The sequence below is a fragment of the Schistocerca cancellata genome, chromosome 1 (assembly GCF_023864275.1).
Source record: "Schistocerca cancellata isolate TAMUIC-IGC-003103 chromosome 1, iqSchCanc2.1, whole genome shotgun sequence".
Taxonomy (NCBI): domain Eukaryota; kingdom Metazoa; phylum Arthropoda; class Insecta; order Orthoptera; family Acrididae; genus Schistocerca; species Schistocerca cancellata.
The window spans coordinates 1274429125-1274449184 of record NC_064626.1 but is presented as its reverse complement, the minus strand read 5'-3'; the positions used below and the strand labels follow the sequence as shown (position 1 = coordinate 1274449184).

The window sequence follows — 20060 nt, the reverse complement described above, 5'->3', positions numbered from 1 at the left end:
GCTGTCTGGTGACAATGGATAGTCAGCACAATTTCTTCAGACTTTCGTGGCACCAGCTACCACCAATGAAGGTCACCCGGAATGGGAAATTGCTGTACTGGCAGCACTAATAATCGCAGCAGAGGTGTGTCTGCGGGCACTGTCAGTGACTGGTGACACAAAGGCTTCAAAAGCGGTTTGGGAGCTCTGTCCGTCTGCCATCTTAAGTGCACAGCATGGTGGCCAGTTCAATTAACAGTATAAAGGAAATGGCAAATCACTCAAAATGGTCACTGTTCCAGTAGTTGATGGGACAGACCATTGTACTGTATGTCAAGAAAGGAAAGCAGAACTTAGCAGACAGTTGAGTCAATATCAAAAGCTGCCATTATGAGAAAGTAAGTAAGAGAAGGAAGAATATTCGGAGACAAGAGGTTGCAGCACAAAATTGAAACAATTATTGGTATACTGCTTCAGTCACTATTATTTATATTTTTCACATAAGTATGCATTTCAATGGTCATACAGTCATCTTCAGATGGATCCGGTAGTATTTTTACATGGTTGACTTTGTCTGTGACATTACACATGAGCTGTCTATTTGATTAATAGCACTGTGGCAGAGATGTCTTGTGTCATTTTGGATGAATATCTGGGCGAACATGATCTCTGTACGCTGCCACAACAAATACCTTGGGCTTGTCAGTAAACATTCTCCCAAGTCAAGGGATTTACAAGTTTTAGAATTGTAAATACTGTTAACATTGTAAGATGTGTAGTGACAAACACACAGAATTGACTACAGCAGCGTACAGCAGTCATGAATGTTCCCATGTCTACTCAACTATCTTTCAGCTTTTTCTAAATAAGGCAAAGTGAGCCCACTGCTATTCCAGATTGGTATGCAATTCTTCATCCAATTTTGGGTAAAGACACAGTGGAAAATATTACACTGAGTCATACAATAGTTTGAAAGAAAAAGCCAGGCAGTACATGGAAGAGTCAGATTTGAAAAATTTAGTCAGATTAAGTTTCATCTAACAACCTCTTGTGAAATAAGGAAAATTATTAAATCTTTGAAAAATAAATGTTCTGTTGGAGTAGATGACATCTCTAAAAAGTTATTAAAACAATGTGGAGCAATTACAGCTGATGTTTTGTGTCACATATGTAATCCACCACTGACTCAGGGTATTTTTGCAGACAGGTTAAAATATACTAAAATGTAAACTTTCACGGCCGGAAATATCATGTCCATTATAATTATCCGGGCTGTTATGCCGTGGTCGGTTGATGAATGCTGTGGTGATGTTGACGACGTCTAGTAGACAGAAGAAGAAGTTTGATAATTTGCTACCTAATCAGACTGTTCGGCATTTAGACGTTTCCCGGACCGTTATCAATTTGTCCAAACGTTCGTTATCTGACGATGAGACATCTGTGCTTGCCAAGGGAGGAAATTTTGCTGTTAGTCCGCGTTTTGTGCCCACGGAAGAAATTATAGCCAATGTAGAAGCAGGAATTCGCAGTGTAGATTCTGTAACAGCTGAAGAAATCCGTATAGAAACGGTGAGAATATTAGCCAATGCAAAACCGCCGAAAAGTAATATAACTGTGGGTGAGAGAAGAGCTTTAAAACTCCTGAATGACGACGGTAGTATTTTGGTTCTCCCAGCTGACAAAGGAAGCGTAACGGTGGTTATGGATGTGGCCGACTATCAGAGAAAAATTACGGATCTACTGGATCCGCAAGCATATAGGAAGCTGAATAAGGACCCCACTAACAACGTTCTCAGAGCTGTGTCGCGGTTAATAAAAAAGTCCTCCATTGAAGAGAGTGTACAGAAAGGTCTCTGCAATTCGGTTGCGCTACCACCGAGGCTTTATGGATTGCCCAAAATTCATAAAGAAAATGTTCCGTTAAGACCGATACTAAGTGCCATTGGTTCGCCCACCTACTCGTTAGCCAAGTTTTTGACTACGCTGTTAAAACCACATGTGGGCCGTTCGGACTCTTATATAAAGAATTCGACACATTTCATCAGCAGATTGAATGGCATAGTGGTCCAGCCGGAGGACATATTGGTCAGCTTCGATGTGGTATCGCTGTTTACCATGGTTCCACTTAATGATGTATTGGAACAGCTGGATCGAATTTTTCCTGCCGATATTTTAGAGCTGTTTAAGTGTTGTTTGACGACCACATACTTCAAGTGGAATGAACAGTTTTATGAGCAAACGGATGGCGTGGCTATGGGAAGCCCCCTAAGTCCCGTAATTGCAAACTTCTTTATGGAGAAATTCGAAGAACAGGCCTTAGGTACTGCCAGCAAGAAACCAAATGTATGGTTCCGATACGTGGATGACACGTTTGTGTTGTGGAGACATGGTAGGGAGGAACTAAGCCGGTTCCACGAACATCTGAACAGTATAAACCCAAGAATTCAGTTTACTATGGAAGAGGAGGTAGACGGCAAACTACATTTCCTCGATGTGCTTGTGTTTAGAAACGAAAATGGTAGATTGGGCCACTCAGTGTACCGCAAACCCACGCACACGGACCGTTATTTGCACCGGGATTCGAACCACCACCCACAACAGAAGCGGGGTGTTATCAAGACGTTAGCGGACAGAGCTAGAAATATTTGTGAACCTGAGTTGCTCGACGCTGAGATGGAACATCTCCACAATGCACTAACGAAGAACGGATATTCGTCCGCCGAAATAAAACGTGCGTTGAGGCAGCCACGCAGAAATCATACTGACGTACAGGCTACTGCAAAATCTAAGGTTTTCCTGCCGTTTGTTAAAAATGTAACGGAAAGAATAGGGAGGATCTTGACGAAGCGGAATATTACCGTAATTTACAAGCCCACCAGGAAGATACAGGAATACCTTAGGCCTGCCAAGGACGCTCGCAAACCATTGGAAAAATCTGGAGTGTATAGGATCCCATGCAGCTGTGGTGATGTTTATGTGGGTACCACTAAAAGAACTGTTTCTAAACGTTTGGAAGAGCACAAGGGAAATTGTAGAAGAGGAGAAACAGAACGATCAGCTGTTGCGGAGCATGCTTTCCAGCCAGGGAACCACAATATTCGTTTCGAGGAGACGCAAGTATTAGCGGCCACGAGCGGATATTACGAAAGGCTCTACAGGGAGGCGATCGAAATCGCTAAACACCCTAATAATTTCAACAGAAAGGAGGAGGGCGTCAAATTAAACGGTATATGGATGCCGGTGTTAAAGAAGATGTGTACCACTCGTCCACTACTGGGTGATGGCAACGGCGATCGACGGCGACGGACAGCGGCCAATTGCACTGACGTTTTCAAAACACGTGACGTCACGCCGCGGCGCGGGGGCGCGCGGACACGGAATTTAGCGGCAGTCAGTAGCGAGCCAGTGTGTGTGTTGGATCTTCCATCAAGCTACGGACCCCCTTGAAGATGTCTCCCGCAGTCGGAGACGAAACGTTGGGAATCACCACAGCATTCATCAACCGACCACGGCATAACAGCCCGGATAATTATAATGGACATGAGGTTAAAATATGCCATTGTCAGGCATCTCTACAAAAAGGGGGGAAACCACAGATGTGAATAATTACCAGTCAGTATTCTTGCTTACAGAATTTTCAAAAATCTTTGAGAAATTAATGTACTCAAGAGTGGTTAGCCATCTCAACAGTAATGGGATACTTAGTAAATCACAGTTCGGATTTCAGAAATGCTGTTCCACTGAGACAGCAATGTACAGTTTCACTGTCCACATAATAGAGTCTTTAAATAGTAAACTGTCACCAGTAGGAATATTCTGTGGCTTATCCAAAGCATTTGATTGTGCGAACCATGACATTATGTTAGAGAAATTACAATTCTATGGTATAAACGGCATAGCATATGAGTGGTTTAAGTCATATCTACAGAACAGGAAGCAAAAAGTCTCTTCATATGCTTCAAGTGATTCAAAGGAGTTTGCCACTTCATCTAACTGGGGTGAAATTACATTAGATGCTCCACAAGATTCGATCATGGGTCCCCTCCTGTTCTTGATGTATGTGAATGACCTCCCTTCTTATGTGAAACAAGATGTTTAACTGACACTGTTTGCTGATGATACAAGCATAATTACTAATCCAGTAAAAGAAAGTCCGATAGAAAATGATACAAATAAGGTCTTTGGAAAAGTTATCGATTGGTTTTCAGCGAACGGCCTTGCTCTGAACTTTGAAAAAAAAAAAAAAAAAAAAAAAAAAACACAGTACATCCAATTTTCTGCTGCAAAAAGTATAACTCCTTCATTAAGCATAACACATTAAAAGAAGTCAGTAGCCAGGTTAGAGCATACTAAGTTTCTAGGTTCAGCAACTTCTGCAATCAGAATAATTGCCAATTTTGAAGATGTAGAAATTAGTAAGCTAACATACTTTGCATACTTCCACTCTCTGATGTCATACAGAATAATATTCTGGGGCAACTCAACACTTATGCAACAGGTAGTCACTGCTCAAAAGAAAGTAGTTAGAATAATGTGTGGGGTTCATAGTCGCACATCTTGTAGGCATCTGTTTAAAAGGTTAGGAATTCTTACAACTGCTTCACAGTACATTTACTCAGTAATGAAATTTTTTCTCAACAACATTGACCACTTTAAAATCAACAGCAACCTTCATGATTACAATACCAGAAAAAAGAAAAACCTACACTATCCTTCACTTAACCTATCTCTGGCACAGAATGGGGTAAAATATGCTGCTATAAAATGTTTTGATAAATTATCAGATGAAATAAAATGTCTGACAGACAGCAGTAATAGTTTCAAAACCAAACAGAAATCATACCTCCTTGACAACTCCTTCTATACCATAGACGAATTCTTGAATATGAGTAAATAAATCTGGAGATCTAATATATGCATTTTGTGCCACTTAAGGGAATGGGATAGATAACAGAAATATTTAGGTATAACACTACAATGTAAAAAAACCTTGTTTCCTGTGCACATTTGACACATTCCACACCATAACAGTTTTTCCGTGCTATTGATCAATGGAACACTTTAACTGTTAAGACTTGAGTAAAAGTATATCTACACGATTACTCTGCTATTCACAATTAAGTGCCTGGCAGAGGGTTCAATGAACCACCTTCATGCTGTCTCTCTATCGTTCCGCACTCTTAACAGCACGCAGGAAAAAGGAGCACTTAAATTTTTCTGTGCGAGCCCTGATTCCTCTTATTTTATCGTGCATTTCTCCCTATGTAGGTGGGTGCCAACAGAATGTTTTTGCAATCGGAGGAGAAAACTCATGATTGAAATTTCATGAGAAAATCCCATCGCAACGAAAAGTGCCTTTGTTTTAATGATTGCCACTCCAATTCACGTGTCATGTCTGTGACACTATCTCCCCTATTTTGTGATAATTCAAAACGAGCTGCCCTTCTTTGTACTTTTTCAATATCATCCATCAGTCCCATCTGATATGGATCCCACACCGCACAGCAATACTCCAGAGTGGGGCAGACAAGTGTAATGTAAGCAATCTCTTTAGTAGGTCTGTTGCACCTTGTAAGTGTTCTGCCAATGAATCGCAGTCTTTGATTTGCTCTACCCACAACATTACCTATGTGATCGTTCCAATTTACGTTATTTGTAACTGTAATCCCTAAGTATTTAGTCAAATTTACAGCCTTCAAATTTGTGTGACTTGTCACGTAATCAAAATGTAGCAGATTTCTTTTAGTACTCATGTGAATAACTTTGCACGTTTCTTTATTCAGGGTCAATTGCCACTTTTTGCACCACACAGGTATCTTATCTAAATAATTTATTAATTCATTTTGGTCATCTGATGACTTTACAAGACGGTAAATGACAGCGTCATCTGCAAATATTCTAAGAGGGCTACTCTGATTGTCTCCTATGTCATTAATATAGATCAGGAACAATAGAGGGCCTGTAACACTTCCTTTGGGAACGCCGGATATTACTTCTCTTTTACTCGATGACTTTCCGTCTATTACTATGAACTGTGACCTTTCTGACAGGAAATCATTAATCCAGTCACACACCTGAGGCAATATTCCATAGGCACACTGTTGTGTTACAAGACACTTGTGAGGAACAGTGTCAAAAGCCTTCTGAAAATCTAAAAATATGGAGTCAATTTGTCATTCACTGTTGATAGCACTCATGACTTCACGAGTATAAAGAGCTAGGTGTGTTCCGCAAGAACAATATTTTCTGAATCCGTGCTGACTACGTGTCAGTAAATCATTTTCTTCGAAGTACTTCATAATGTTCGAATATAGTATATGTTCCAAAACCCTACTGCAAATCAAAGTTAGTGATATGGGCGTGTAATTCAGCGGATTACTCCTATTTCCGTTTTTGGGTATTGGTGTGACTTCAGCAACTTTCCAGTCTTTAGGTACGGAACTTTCTGTGAGCGAGCGGTTGTATATAATTGCTGAATATGGAGCTATTGCACCTGCATACTCTGAAACGAACCTGAGTGGTATATCATCTTGACGAGAAGCCTTGCTTTTATTAAGTGATTTAAGCTGCTTTGCTACACCGAGGATATCTACATCTATGTTTCTCATCTTCGCAGTTGTTCTTGACTGGAATTCGGGAATATTTACTTCGTCACCTTTGATGAAGGAATTTTGGAAAACTGTGTTTAATAACTCTGCTTTGGTGGCACTGTCATCAGTGACTTCACCATTGTTATCGCGCAGTGAAGGTATTGTCTCTTGCCATTGGTGTGCTTTATATATGAACAGAATCTCTCTGGGTTTTCTGCCATATTCCGAGACACAGTTTCATTGTGGAAATTATTAATAGCATCTCACATTGAAGCACACGCTATTTTTTGACCTACTGCAAAACTTTGCCAATCTTCACGATTTTGCCTTCTTTTAAATTTAGCATGCTTTTTTTGTTGCTTCTGCAACAGCGATCTGACCAGTTTTGTAGACCATGGGGGATCAGTACCCTCACTTATTAATTTATGTGGTATATATCTATCAATTGCCGTCAATACTATCTCTTTGAGGTCATTCCATATCTTTCCTACACTTGCGTGATCAGATAGGAAGGAGTGCAGACTGTGTCTTAAAAAGGCATTAAGAGCATTTTTATCATCTTTTTTAAATAGATGTACTTTGCATTTCTTTTTTATGGTTGTGGGTGTTACGGTATTCAGCCTAGCACCAACTGCCTTGTGGTCGCTAATCTCTGTATTCGTCATGACACTGCCTATTTGTCCAGGATTATTTGTTGCTAAGAGGTCAAGTATGCTATCACAACCATTTACACTTCCAGTAGACTCATGAACTAGTCGTTCAAAATAATTTCCTGAGAAAGCATTCAGTACAATTTCGGATGACGTTTTATGCCTACCACCAGCTTTAAACGTATAATTTTTCCAGCCACCGACTATAATTGTATGGGTGGGGTACCTATTTGAAATGAGACTCAATTGTTTTTTTAACTGTAATACCATCAAAAGGGACACAGTAAATAAAGTTGATTCGGAACTGAGCTGAGTCCGAGACCCTTCGCTTAGAGCTCCAGGCAATGCTAGCTTCAATTATGCAGCTTGAGGTTGTTGCCGCTGGCCCCCACAGTGATGGCCAGCATGAGGATCCAAGCGATGTCCCACATCCCCCCCCCCCCCCCCCCCCAGTACCATGGTTGGCCTGGTTACTGTGCACTGAGGTTGACCCTTCACTAACGGTCGATTGGGAGGTCATTCCCAGGTGTGACTGGCAGCAAAAGACTAGGCAACCAATCAAAAGGCCTCCATGGTTTGTACAATGAATGGGATTCAGGCACTATCTGTGGCTCATAAAGATTAAGAGCAGTCAGCAGTTGTTTGACCTATTTCAGCGGAAATCTCTCAGCCTGCAAGGTCCGTGCATTCATAGAATGTGGGATTACTGGTAACTCCAATGTTAGGTGCGTGATGGAGTCCCTTTGGGATACAGTTGCTAATGAAGAGAAGAAATATAGTGTGCAGTCTGTGAGCATACTGGGGCGAGTCGTCTCAGATGTGGAACGAGTCCTGTCGGATGCCATGAAGAGCAGAGGGTTCAGCCAACTGCAAGTGCTGAATCATATAGGTACTAATGATGTATGTCACTCTGGACTGGAAGAGATTCTCCCCAATTTTTGGCAGCTACCTGAAACAGTCAAGACAACTAGTCTTGCTTGCAAGATGGAGGTTGAGCTCACCACCTGTTATTTATTTATTTTATGTGTAGCACAATCTGCACAACTGATTGCAAACTGTTGGTAAAGAGTCAAGTGGAGGGTCTGGATCAGACAGTTCTGCGACCAGGTAGGCTGCTGATTCCTAGCCTTGTGCAATATGGTGGAGAAATTTCGGGATCCACTTAATAGATCGGGAGTCCATTACAAACAACAAAGCACAAGGGTAGACCTAGGAAACACCGGTATTATACTTGTACATCGTTGTGGATGTATTGAGAAAGAACCAGAGATCCAAATGCTAATAGAATGAACTGAAGCATAAATTGTTACACATAATGAAGGATGACTAATGCTGAAGTCAGCACCAAGAACCTATAGTAGTGTTCAGAAAGAATAAATTAAATTCAGTTTGTGGAGGCATGTTTGTTGCTGCTAGTAGTAGTTTATCTTGTCGTGAAATTTAAATAGATAATTCATTTTACTGGACCCCAACTCAGATGATATAGCCGTGGAAAGGATCAAGGAAAACTTTACTCTCACTTCAAATAGGTACCCACCTCATACAAATACAGTTGGCATTGACTTTAATCAACTCTCAATATGTGGTGAAAATACATGTTTGAAGTGGATGGTAGGCATAAAACATCATCTGAAATTGTACTAAATGATTTGTCAAAGAATTATTTTGAGCAATTAGATCAGGTGTCTAATAACACACTAGACCTCTTAGCAACAAACAATCATCAACAAACAGAGTGTCACGAAGTATACAGGGATTAGTGACCATAACATGGTTGTAGTGAGACTTAATACAATAACATTCAAAGCTATCAAAATAAACTGAAAATATATTTTTAAAAAAGCAGATAAAATTTTTATGCCTCCTAAGAAATAGTCTCTATTTCTTCCAGACTAAGAGCAGAACAGATGTGGTTTAAATCTAAAGTTGTTATACCAAGGTGGCTACTAAATTAAGTTTTCTCAGGATGCCAAGTATGGGGAGGAAGATGATGTTTTAAGAGGCTCCTAAGAAGTTAATAGTGGTAGGTTTGGGGTTGGGGCTGGGGGAACAGGGGAGGCAAGGGGGGGGGGGGGGGGTTGAGCATCTCACAATAACTATTTTTCTTAAACATCGATATCTTATATGGACCAATATTCAAATAATTAACAAACATTGAAATATTAAGTATTTTAAAATTCGATATTTATATGGTCAACAAAATTAAATTCATATCTTGGATTAAAAATACAGAGTGCCCAGTGATTTTACAAAATATTCTGATTTCCATGATTTTTTTCAGGTAAAATGTAATTCCCAATAATTTCAGGTTTACCAGAAGAATCGCCACTCTGGATGCCGACAGTAACCGAGTTTCATGCCAAGTAAATCAATAACAGATGGAACAGATTCCCCACAGTACACAAAACAGGCCATGGCATTGTTACAGAACAAACATAAGGAGCATTCCAGATTTAAAAGAAAACGAAATTTCCAAAATTGACAACATTTAACAGAAGCTCTAAATTTAACAGAGATTTCCCTGCAAGATGCTTTACAACAGTTTGCACAATAAATCTTTGTCGCAAAATCATGAAAAAACACCAAAGTGATTCTGGTTGTATGAAAAGTATACCAGTGGCAAGACATAATCAAAAACCTCCACAGTGCGATATCAATGTTAATGTTACTGATGGCAGAATGACTAAAGCAGTGTTGTTAAACCAAGTTTGCCAAAATTCCAACAACAGAGAAGATGCAATAAAAATTCCAGAATTCAAACCAAGAACAGGTACCAAAATGAATAGTACAGAAGTTGATATCTTCGATGTAGCAAATCAAGAGAAGTCACTCAATAAAAGCAAATCTTTCGGTCCGGATAATACAATAATTTGGTTCCTTTCAGGGTATGCTGTTGCAATAGCTCCATTTTTAGCAATCGCATATCACCTCTTGCTCTACGATAAGTCCATAAAGCCTGACCTTACAGAGATGAATAGAAAACACCTTCATGGGCAAAATGTAGCACCAGGTCAGCCACTTTGGTGTTGTCTGCTAGCACCAGAGGTAGAGTGTCAGGAAGATTAAAATGTCTGCTCAAAGCAGCCAAATTAAGGCAGTCTGTGAATAAGTGGATCACCGTCAGGCGGGTTCTGCATCACCAATAAAAAGGATCTTGACGTCGGAGAATGTGGCCATGGGTCAGCCAAGTGTGGCCAATGTGGAGTTAACAGAGAACAGTGGATACCCTGAGAGAATCACAAAGGGAAGACTGCCACATGGTTGTGGTCCCCTTAATTGTTCTCAGTTTGTTTGGAGAGATCAGGACAGACGATTCTAAGATCGAGACTCCCAGCAATCAATGGCATAAAAACAACCGAAGATCCAGTTCTGGGACCCCCATTTCCAGAATTGGCAAACTGATGGCCAGCTGGCCAAACGGTCAGCTCATTTATTTCCCTGAAGTCCCAACATGATCCACGGTCCAAACAAAAACAAGTGGCCGTCTAGCTCGATGGAAATGAGAGACAAGATACTAGATAGGCGTAACCAGTGGGTGAAGAGAGTAGCACTGGTCTATAGCCTGAAGGCTGCTACGAGAGCCACTGCAGATAAAGATACTCTTGCCAGTGAAAGAATGAACACAGCCTTGGGCTAGATTAATGGGCATCAATTCAGCAGTGAAGACACTGCAACTGTTTGGCAGAGTGTTGAGTTCACTGCATCATGCATGTGTGTAGGCAAAGCCTGTTTGTCCGTCAACTGTTAACCCATCAGTGAATACCACTTCCGAATGCAGATACTTCTCAAGAACAGGGGTCAACAGAATCTTTTGGTCCAAAGGAGACTGCAACGTAACCAAGGTCACGGTACAAGCCACAGGAGCAGATGCAATGTCTCCCTGACCAGAGACGACAGTGGAGGAAGTTGCAGTCCCGAACAGAGACAGTAGAGGTGTGCAGCAATTATAAACCCAGTTCTGGGTCACTGTTATGGTAGATAGAGCTCTCTTACAGGGAAAAGGACAAGATAGTTGGGATATTTTGGGAAGTTAAGAATGGGTATAGCATAATTCAGTAGCTGTTGTTGGCGTCTGATAGGTAATGGAAACACTTGTTACACCTGCAGCAGACTGGAAGCCAAGGAGGCAGTTGATCTTTGTCCATATCAGAGATGAAAAGGCACATGATCCAATGGTGGAGATGTATCGTTCCCAGGATTCTTGCTTTATCATTTTGTGAGGTAGCAGACACAGACACGAAGCCATTTAAGGGTAATGAGGTGGCCTAGCAAAGGCTGCCACTTATGGCATTTGAGAGACCGCCTACAATCTCTAATGGGCACAGCAATCTCTCAAGTCCACTAGGGTCCCCTCTTCTGATGGGTGGATCCGGAGGAAGAGGGGATGGCTCAGTTGGCTGCTAAAAGAATGGCTGTGGTTGTATGTTGAACAGCCACATCGATACTGCCTTGCAATGGGTAGCTAAGGACAACAGCAGCGGTGAACCAAACCCAGTTGGCATTACAGAGAACCCATCTGGGCGAGCACCCATGGGAGCAAAACTGAGGGACACGAAAAAGACCGGAAAGTGGTCACTACCACACAGATCATCGTGGACTCTCCAGTGGATAGATGGTAGCAGAGCAGGGCTGCAAAAGGAAAGATCAATACCGAATAAGTGTCGTGTGCCAAACTGAAGTGTGTGTGACTGCCACAGTTCAAGAGCCAAAGATTGAGCTGTGCTAATAAGATTTCGATGTCTTTACAACAGCCAGTGATCGTTGTTCCACCCCACATAGAGTTATGGGCATTGAAGTCGTCCAAGACTAAGAAAGGTGGAGGAGAGCTGGGAGAGTAATGCAGGCAGTACATCCTGGGACACGACATCATCAGGAGGGAGATAAACATTACAGATGGTAAAATTGTGATGTGTCCTTACCTGAAGACCCACAGCCCACAAAGCTGTATCAAAAATTTCTTTTTTTTTTTTCACCACATACATAAAAACTCCATCAGATATCCTCTCATAGTCGGCACAATTGCTGAAATAACCTCAGTGACCACATAGAGCAGAGATCCAAGTCACTGGAAACCAAGTTTCCTGGATAGCAATACAGAATACAGGGGAAGTGCTTAAAAGCTGGCATAGCTCAGCCAGGTTGTGGAATAATCCGTTACAAATTCCACTGGAGTATCAGACTGTTTGAAAACTGTGAGGTGTGAAGGGAAGGAGGGGGGGGGGGGGGGGGAGAGGCAGTTATGACCCAGGGTAATTGACAATCCCTGGTCGAGATATCAGGGGATCCACTGACAAAGATTCTGCGGCACATTGCCTGGGGAGATGTGATGCCTCAAGGGCCACTGGGATCTCCACCTTGGGCACAGGAGTACATGCAAAGCCCAGCGGCATGGGGGTCACTGGAGTTTCCCCTGTCTTAGAGGTCTTCCTTTTGTCCTCCTCCTCAGAAGATGAGAACTGGGAAGGTTTCCCTGAATTGGTTTCCGGGACAGAGGAAGAACGAGAAGTTCAATGGCCAGCAGCCTGCAGTTCCTTCAGCCATTGGCTGGTGTCTGTCTGAGGACCAGCAAGAACTGTGGAAGGGAGACTCCCAAGGGACCTTTTCCTAGCTAGAGAAGTTGGATGAGGATGAGACAGCTCTGGCTGGGGGACGGAGACCTGTATCCCCGACAGCTGGGGAGCCAATGGTCCCAAAGTGGGTGCTGTGCAAGCACCAGAAGGGCCTCAAAGCACTTCAAGGTCAGGTATTGGTGAACAGCTCTGAGAGCCCACTGCAAGAGGTGCAATATAAGAAAGCAAGGTCAACAGAGAAAGTGACGATGATGCTGCGGTGGTAGTGTAAGATCGTGTATGAGATTGCACACTCATACTTTTTTCTGACCACATATATGAGCTTGTCCAGGGTCTTATACTCCTGGATTTTCTTCTCACACTTCAAAATGGAGCGATCTGGTCAGCAGGGACAATGGAGCTCTGGAGCTCACCACAGTTTACACAGATGGGGGGAAGAACACAAGTAACATTCATGTGCAACAACGTCCACAATCCCTGTAGACAGGGGCAGCAATACAACACGAATACCATGTCCAAACTTCATACACATGAAGCATCTCATTAGAGGAGGAACATATGGTTTCATGTCACACCAGTAGGCCATACCTTGACATACTCAGGCAACATATCACCCTCTAAGGTCAAGATGAAGGTCACAGTAGCAACTCTCTTTTCCCTTGATCACCTATGACCATGATGAATGAGGTGCATACCTCGTCATTCTAAATTGGCCCACAGCTGATTGCCAGTCTGCAAAAGAAGATCACGGTGAAAGATGATGCCCTGGACCATACTGAGACTTGTGAGGAGTGACAATCAAGAGAATGTCACCCAACTTTCCACCAAAGAGTAGCACCTTTGACTGGGCAGGACATGATATTTTAATCAGGAGGGAACTGCACTTCATCTTAAAGAGATGGCTGCAGCTTCCCCATATTTGTCTTCAATGTGTTCAAGACAATAAGCAGTCTTGCATATGCGGATGACTTAGTTGTGATGGCAGATTCGATTGAAAGTTTGCAAAGTAATATTTCAGAGCTGGATCAGAAATGTAAGGACTATGGTATGAAGATTAGCATCTCCAAAACGAAAGTAATGTCAGTGGGAAAGAAATATAAACGGATTGAGTGCCAAATAGGAGGAACAAAGTTAGAACAGGTGGACGGTGTCAAGTACTTAGGATGCATATTCTCACAGGATGGCAACATAGTGAAAGAACTGGAAGCGAGGTGTAGCAAAGCTAATGCAGTGAGCGCTCAGCTACGATCTACTCTCTTCTGCAAGAAGGAAGTCAGTACCAAGACTAAATTATCTGTGCACCGTTCAATCTTTCGACCAACTTTGTTGTATGGGAGCGAAAGCTGGGTGGACTCAGGTTACCTTATCAACAAGGTTGAGGTTACAGATATGAAAGTAGCTAGGATGATTGCAGGTACTAGTAGATGGGAACAATGGCAGGAGGGTGTCCACAATGAGGAAATCAAAGAAAAACTGGGAATGAACTCTATAGATGTAGCTGTCAGGGCGAACAGGCTTAGATGGTGGGGTCATGTTACACGCGTGGGAGAAGCAAGGTTACCCAAGAGACTCATGGATTCAGCAGTAGAGGGTAGGAGGAGTCGGGGCAGACCGGGGAGAAGGTACCTGGATTCGGTTAAGAATGATTTTGAAGTAATAGGTTTAACATCAGAAGAGGCACCAATGTTAGCACTGAATAGGGGATCATGGAGGAACTGTATAAGGGGGGCTATGCTCCAGACTGAACGCTGAAAGGCATAATCAGTCTTAAATGATGATGATGATCATGATGATGATGTGTTCAACAAAAAATAAAGGCTTTGTGGCCAAAAAAGGTGTCCTGTTGCAGACCAGGTATTGGGGGAGATTTTCCTCCCTGTTGTTTGATCCTACATTCCTTCCAGCATGGCCAGGGAAAGGGGCACATTGATATCGTATTACGTTAGCTCATATGAGACCTTTCCATTTGAAGAGACTGCTGCGGCAGGATAAAGTTTAAGTCACTTCATGTGCAAACCACCCACTCCGAACAGGGGCTTTCCCCATGGGTGCCAGCAGCATAGAAACGGCTAACTGGCCACCATTCTGTTGCTGAGAGACCCCATGTCTCAGTCATGATGGGCACATACTCCATGGCATACACAGGGAGTGTGCAGGGCAGGCATCAAGAGTGTGATCCCCACTTTCCGAGGGCTACCGCCATGCAGGTAGTTGACAAGCCCCCGAACAGGGTGGCTACAGTGGGCAACCTTCCCTGCACAAGGTGCACTTCTGACATTTGGAAAAGATTGCAGGCCTAACCCAATAATGAGGACCATATAAGTGAAGATAGTACCAGGAGTGAAACTGGAAATCAAGACCAAAATTATGAACCGAGTCCAAGCAGGATCTGCACCAAAAGGACCATCTGTTCGAAAGACAGAGGAGGTAAGAGATAGTCTAAGTGTAGGTTTGCAGCACAGGAAGAGAAAATAGTGCTGCACAGGCTGCGGGCCTGTGATAGCCAAAGAGTGGTGAGACACTTGAGGGTTGAGCTGTATCCAGGAAGGCCTCTACATTTTCACCAGATGTTAAGCTGCTCTCTTGGACAGGTGGTTCTTTTTTAATCACGCCTGTTGTTTCTTAAAAGTCTCAACACTGCGGAATGTCTTTGCAGTAGGGTGTTGCCTGTCTGCATACTGTTCCTGATGCAGAAATAGTGCCTCAAACACATTTTTTCTTGCTTCCCAATAAAGAATGAGCACGTCAACATTTTCCTCTAGGTGTAAAACATGACAATGACAGCAACAATACCTTCACGCCACATTCAGTGCAGTGTACGCAGGGCATAATAACAGTGTCGTTTTCCTGTTTGAATGTAGCAAATGTTGGCCTGCACTCACCTATCAACATATCATACTGATGAATGAACTTTTGAATGATGCAGGATTAAAACCACTGAAAGCACGTTTTGTTGACCGCTTGAATAATGCCTAACTGCATGCACCACCCTACACTGCTGGGAACATGTTTGCTTTACGAATAGATTGGAGTACATACTCCATCAGTTACCTCATTTTAAGCATTAATTTTGCTCCTTGTTACACCCTGTCACTAGGCATGACACATTAATATAGTTACACGGTAGACAGAGGTAGGTAAATAATTTAATGGAGTGATGTTTTGTGAACAGGCTATATCACCTGTCAGGTGCATACTGAATCATTTGTGAGATGAGCTTACTGGACATTAGTGCCATACAACACACCAGCAGGGGAATACCGAGCTTGAGAGGACTTTATGTGTTTGTTGAGCTGCATCAAACAATTTTGGTAGGGGCAACTGAACCATCCTGTACTGGCACACCTACTGCGAATTAAGCAAGCAACTCATCTGAAAGACTGACATGTTATTGTGTTATAGTTGAAATGAATAGTAAAGCATTACATCCTGTGATTCACACAGAAGTGAAACTATCTGTGATACATCCAATGCTGTAATAGCACAGTCAAAGCAATTATCTCATATACACACATGCATTTCAGAATAAAAACCACTCAGGCCGATACAAAAAAAAGTAAACCGAAAAAGGCTCTCCATGGTCTACTTTAAACAATGCTAACAAAGTACTGTGTATTAGTTTCTTTCTGAAGAGAAATGACCCTCTACATATATACCCTTCATCTCGTTTCTGATCTCTGAAGTGTACCATTTGGCCTGGGCTCACCATATAACAACGTTTCCATGAATGAATGATTCACCAAAAATGCCAACACTTCTTTAATATTTTTAGCATTTACTGCTATCTAAATACACAATATCCCTGTAGAATCTAAATGACACTTCTCATTGCAATAGCAGGAAACAAATGATTACAACTCATAACTCCGAAATTCACTATGAACACTACATAACACAATTATTAGTTCGACCATTGTTACAATCCAGCAATCCGGCTGTCATTCACACGTTTCACTGCAGGTGAATTCTACACACAAAATTTATGTTTGGCAGACAGAGAAACTCATGCACACTGAAAAAAAAAAAAAAAAAAACCTCTGAATTAACTACTAAATTATATGAGACATCCGCTTACATTAAACTTCAGTGTTGGGGGTAGCTTAAACAGAAATTTTCGTTTAGTTTTCCCAGTTTCAGCGTTTGTCTTTTATCCTCGAATCTGCACTTCTCTACAGCAGTTTCAATTGCGACAGTTCGGTAGTGAAGGTTTAATGTTTACATTAAACCTAGGTACTGTAATGCATTTTTAGTGCTGGTTTTCATGCTTGCTGTAACCAGTGATCGCCTCTCAGGAATTACAAGTATTGTCGACGTACTAAACCATACATTGGCAAAACGTAACTAACTTCTATATATTACGCTACCAGTAGCCTAAGTTCAACATCTCTTCTTTGACTTTCTACTCAAGAAACTTCCCCGGCAAAACAATAAACTCCGTATTACAGGGCCGGACGTCACAGGCCGAAACAATTATAATTAAAATACTATGACAAGTCCAGTAGGGCATAGAAGTTACAAATACCAAAATTAACTACTTTTGGTGTTTTGCACACAACACATACCTTCTGCCAATACATCCTCGACAGTGACCGTCATCCTTCCAACTACAAATACTTTGCCGACGTAACTATTGGGTTCTTTCGTTGTATTATCAATTTTAGTTTCAATTTTTGAAAAAAGTTTCTTCATTGTGGAAGCTGCAACGAAAATTATATTGGGCAATAAGCCGCAAGAAACTCACGATCCGCCAAGAATTCAATATTCACAACAATTTCATCAAATGAAAGCATCAAACATTCATTTACCGTAATGACACACAATAAAAACAATAATTCGATGATACGAAGCAATAAATTTACTATCGTCTGTAAATTGACATTTAATTCCATAGATATACAATCTATGGCACGCTAATCCTCAGTCACTACGGTAAAGAAATTCATAATTTGTCGCTGAATTCACGTCAGCGCTTCTTCTCGGCATTTAGAACAGGATTAAGGCTCAACACAGAAACGCGGGCACTCCACTTCACCGTTTCCCTTTGCTTCATTTTAAGTCCTGCAGAGCACATACATAAGAAAAACAGAACCAACGTTTGCACCCAAAGCAAGATGGCCACTTCCTCTAACGTCATTAACAGGTACCGATGTATTGAACACTTCATTCTGCTTATAGAGGACTATGACGAAAATATAGACACTACTACCGCAGACAAAATTTTAGTTATTACGTGAATATTGTAAATATTTCTTTTATTATCTTTAAAACTAGAAACGTATAAGCGCGATTTCATCTGGTGTCAAGCACTTATTTCTATGCTACTGCATCGGAAATGTTACTAACGCTCAATGGGCTCACAACAGTGTCACAATATTATAGCCTCCGCAGTACCACTGCAGTCCTAAAACTATAACATAGCAAAGAATCGCCCTTTCTAAGGAAACAACGTGTAATATTGCCTACAGAAAATTCCTACGATTGATATATTTAATCTAGCCCCACACTCTGCACGATGTGAAGCGCTGGACACTTTTTAGCGTCCTTTTCTTCGCATAATATTGCAACCATAGCTGAATCTGAGCCTCTTCAACTAGTGGACTATTCTGACCACTCCTGTAGTGCTATTTACCATCATGTAATTCTGAGGATTTCGTGGCCTTCCGTCCTATCTTTTTCCTGTTGACCTATATTCAAGAAACTTTTTAGTTGTTCTTCCAGTATTTGTGATACTGATATCATCAAAGCAGACTTCTCTTCATCTTTTAATTAGTCTTACAATCACAGCTCCTTATTTAAGTTGACCCAACTCTTAACATTTGTTCTAGGTCTCCGGGACCCCACTGTTATCCTGAACTGCATCACGAGACTTGCGCAGAACCCTGTCTGCCAACATTCTGCACTAACGCTCATCTGTATTCCTGCTAGTGCCCGTATTACACACATGCAGTTTACAACTGGCTGGATCGTAACTGTTCATACTCAGAGTTCAAGCTGTTTCTCACATATACCAGAGGCCACTAAGTTCTAATACGTGTGGCACCATCCATTACCACTTACCAAGAACAAATTTATTTCAGCCGCCAAGGAATCTGTCATGTCAATATCAGATCCCCATAAGCAAAGTTCTCCACAGGCCCAAAACTGATTGATTGATTGACTGATTGATTGATTTTTATTGTTGTAGAGACCTCAGAGATCATCTGAGGCATTACAAAAGTCAATATTACACAGTATAGATGTTACACAAATAATTACAAAAACAAGAAAAATATTACACAATATAAATATTACACAAATAATTATGGTATCTTCACGCAAATACAAAACAGAGAAATTTCTGGTACAAATTGATATTGCATAGTAAATTTAGCCAATTACAGACTTACTCATATATAGAAGCATATAAAAACTGATCACAAAGTGTAGTCATACCATATTCTTTGCCTCCCTTAAAAATCATCAGTTTCATAAATGCTGAGCTCAAGAAGACTGCAGCTGATAATTTATTTGAGGTGTTATTTTCTTTCCTAGTAAATACACTTTAACACTGTGCATGTATGTGGTTAGTTCACTGAGTATCTCAATAAAGCTGCCAATGAAAGAAGGAATATTTCCAGCGTTTTTAAAAGACTAAAGAAGATTCTGCATCTAACAGGGAGAGACAAATCAGTAAGCTGACAAATTTTTCATAGTTTCATTCAGTAATTTCATATGGGATAATGTTCTGTGGTAACAAATATTTCAGAAGGACTGTCTTCGTTGCAAAAAAACGTGCTTTTAGAATAATATATGGTGCTCAATTATGATCATCTTGCAGACATCTGTTCAAGGAGTTGGGCTCTCTGACTACTACTTCACAGTACACATACAATTTGTTGTAAAATATGCTCTACAGTAAAAAAAATGAAGTTCATGATTATAATACCAGAAGGAAAAACGATATTCATTAATCCACATTAAGATTGTCTTCAGCACAAAAAGGGGTGCACAATGTTGCAACAAAGTTTTTGATCACTTACACAGTGATATAAAAATTTCTGACAGGGAGCAAAGCAAAATTTGATAAAAAATTGGGAATGTTTCTCCTTGACAACCCCTTCTATTCCCTAGAAGAAATTTTATTACTGTAATGTGTAAAGGGTTGTGGGTAGGAATTACTAACTCACATACTTATATCTTTTTCTTTTTCTATTAAAAAAACTTACAGATGTTTGGCATGTAACCATATATACAAATTAATTTGGAACAAGAATGTAAACTGACTCATTCCA

The 20060-nt window shown here is 41.2% G+C and overlaps 1 protein-coding gene across 2 annotated transcripts in view; it reads right to left on the bottom strand.

The window, feature by feature from the left end:
- LOC126095047 (BMP-2-inducible protein kinase) overlaps positions 1-17883 on the bottom strand; it is a 258480-nt gene extending 240597 nt beyond the window's left edge. For both annotated transcript variants that reach the window (XM_049909726.1, XM_049909735.1), the window contains exons 1-2: positions 17595-17883; positions 17352-17486 (exon numbers count right to left, since the gene is read on the bottom strand). In XM_049909726.1, coding sequence (XP_049765683.1) covers positions 17352-17478 — 127 coding nt within the window. In that variant the 5' untranslated portion in view covers positions 17479-17486; positions 17595-17883. The remainder of the gene's footprint in view (positions 1-17351; positions 17487-17594) is intronic.
- Positions 17884-20060: the final 2177 nt, after the last annotated feature.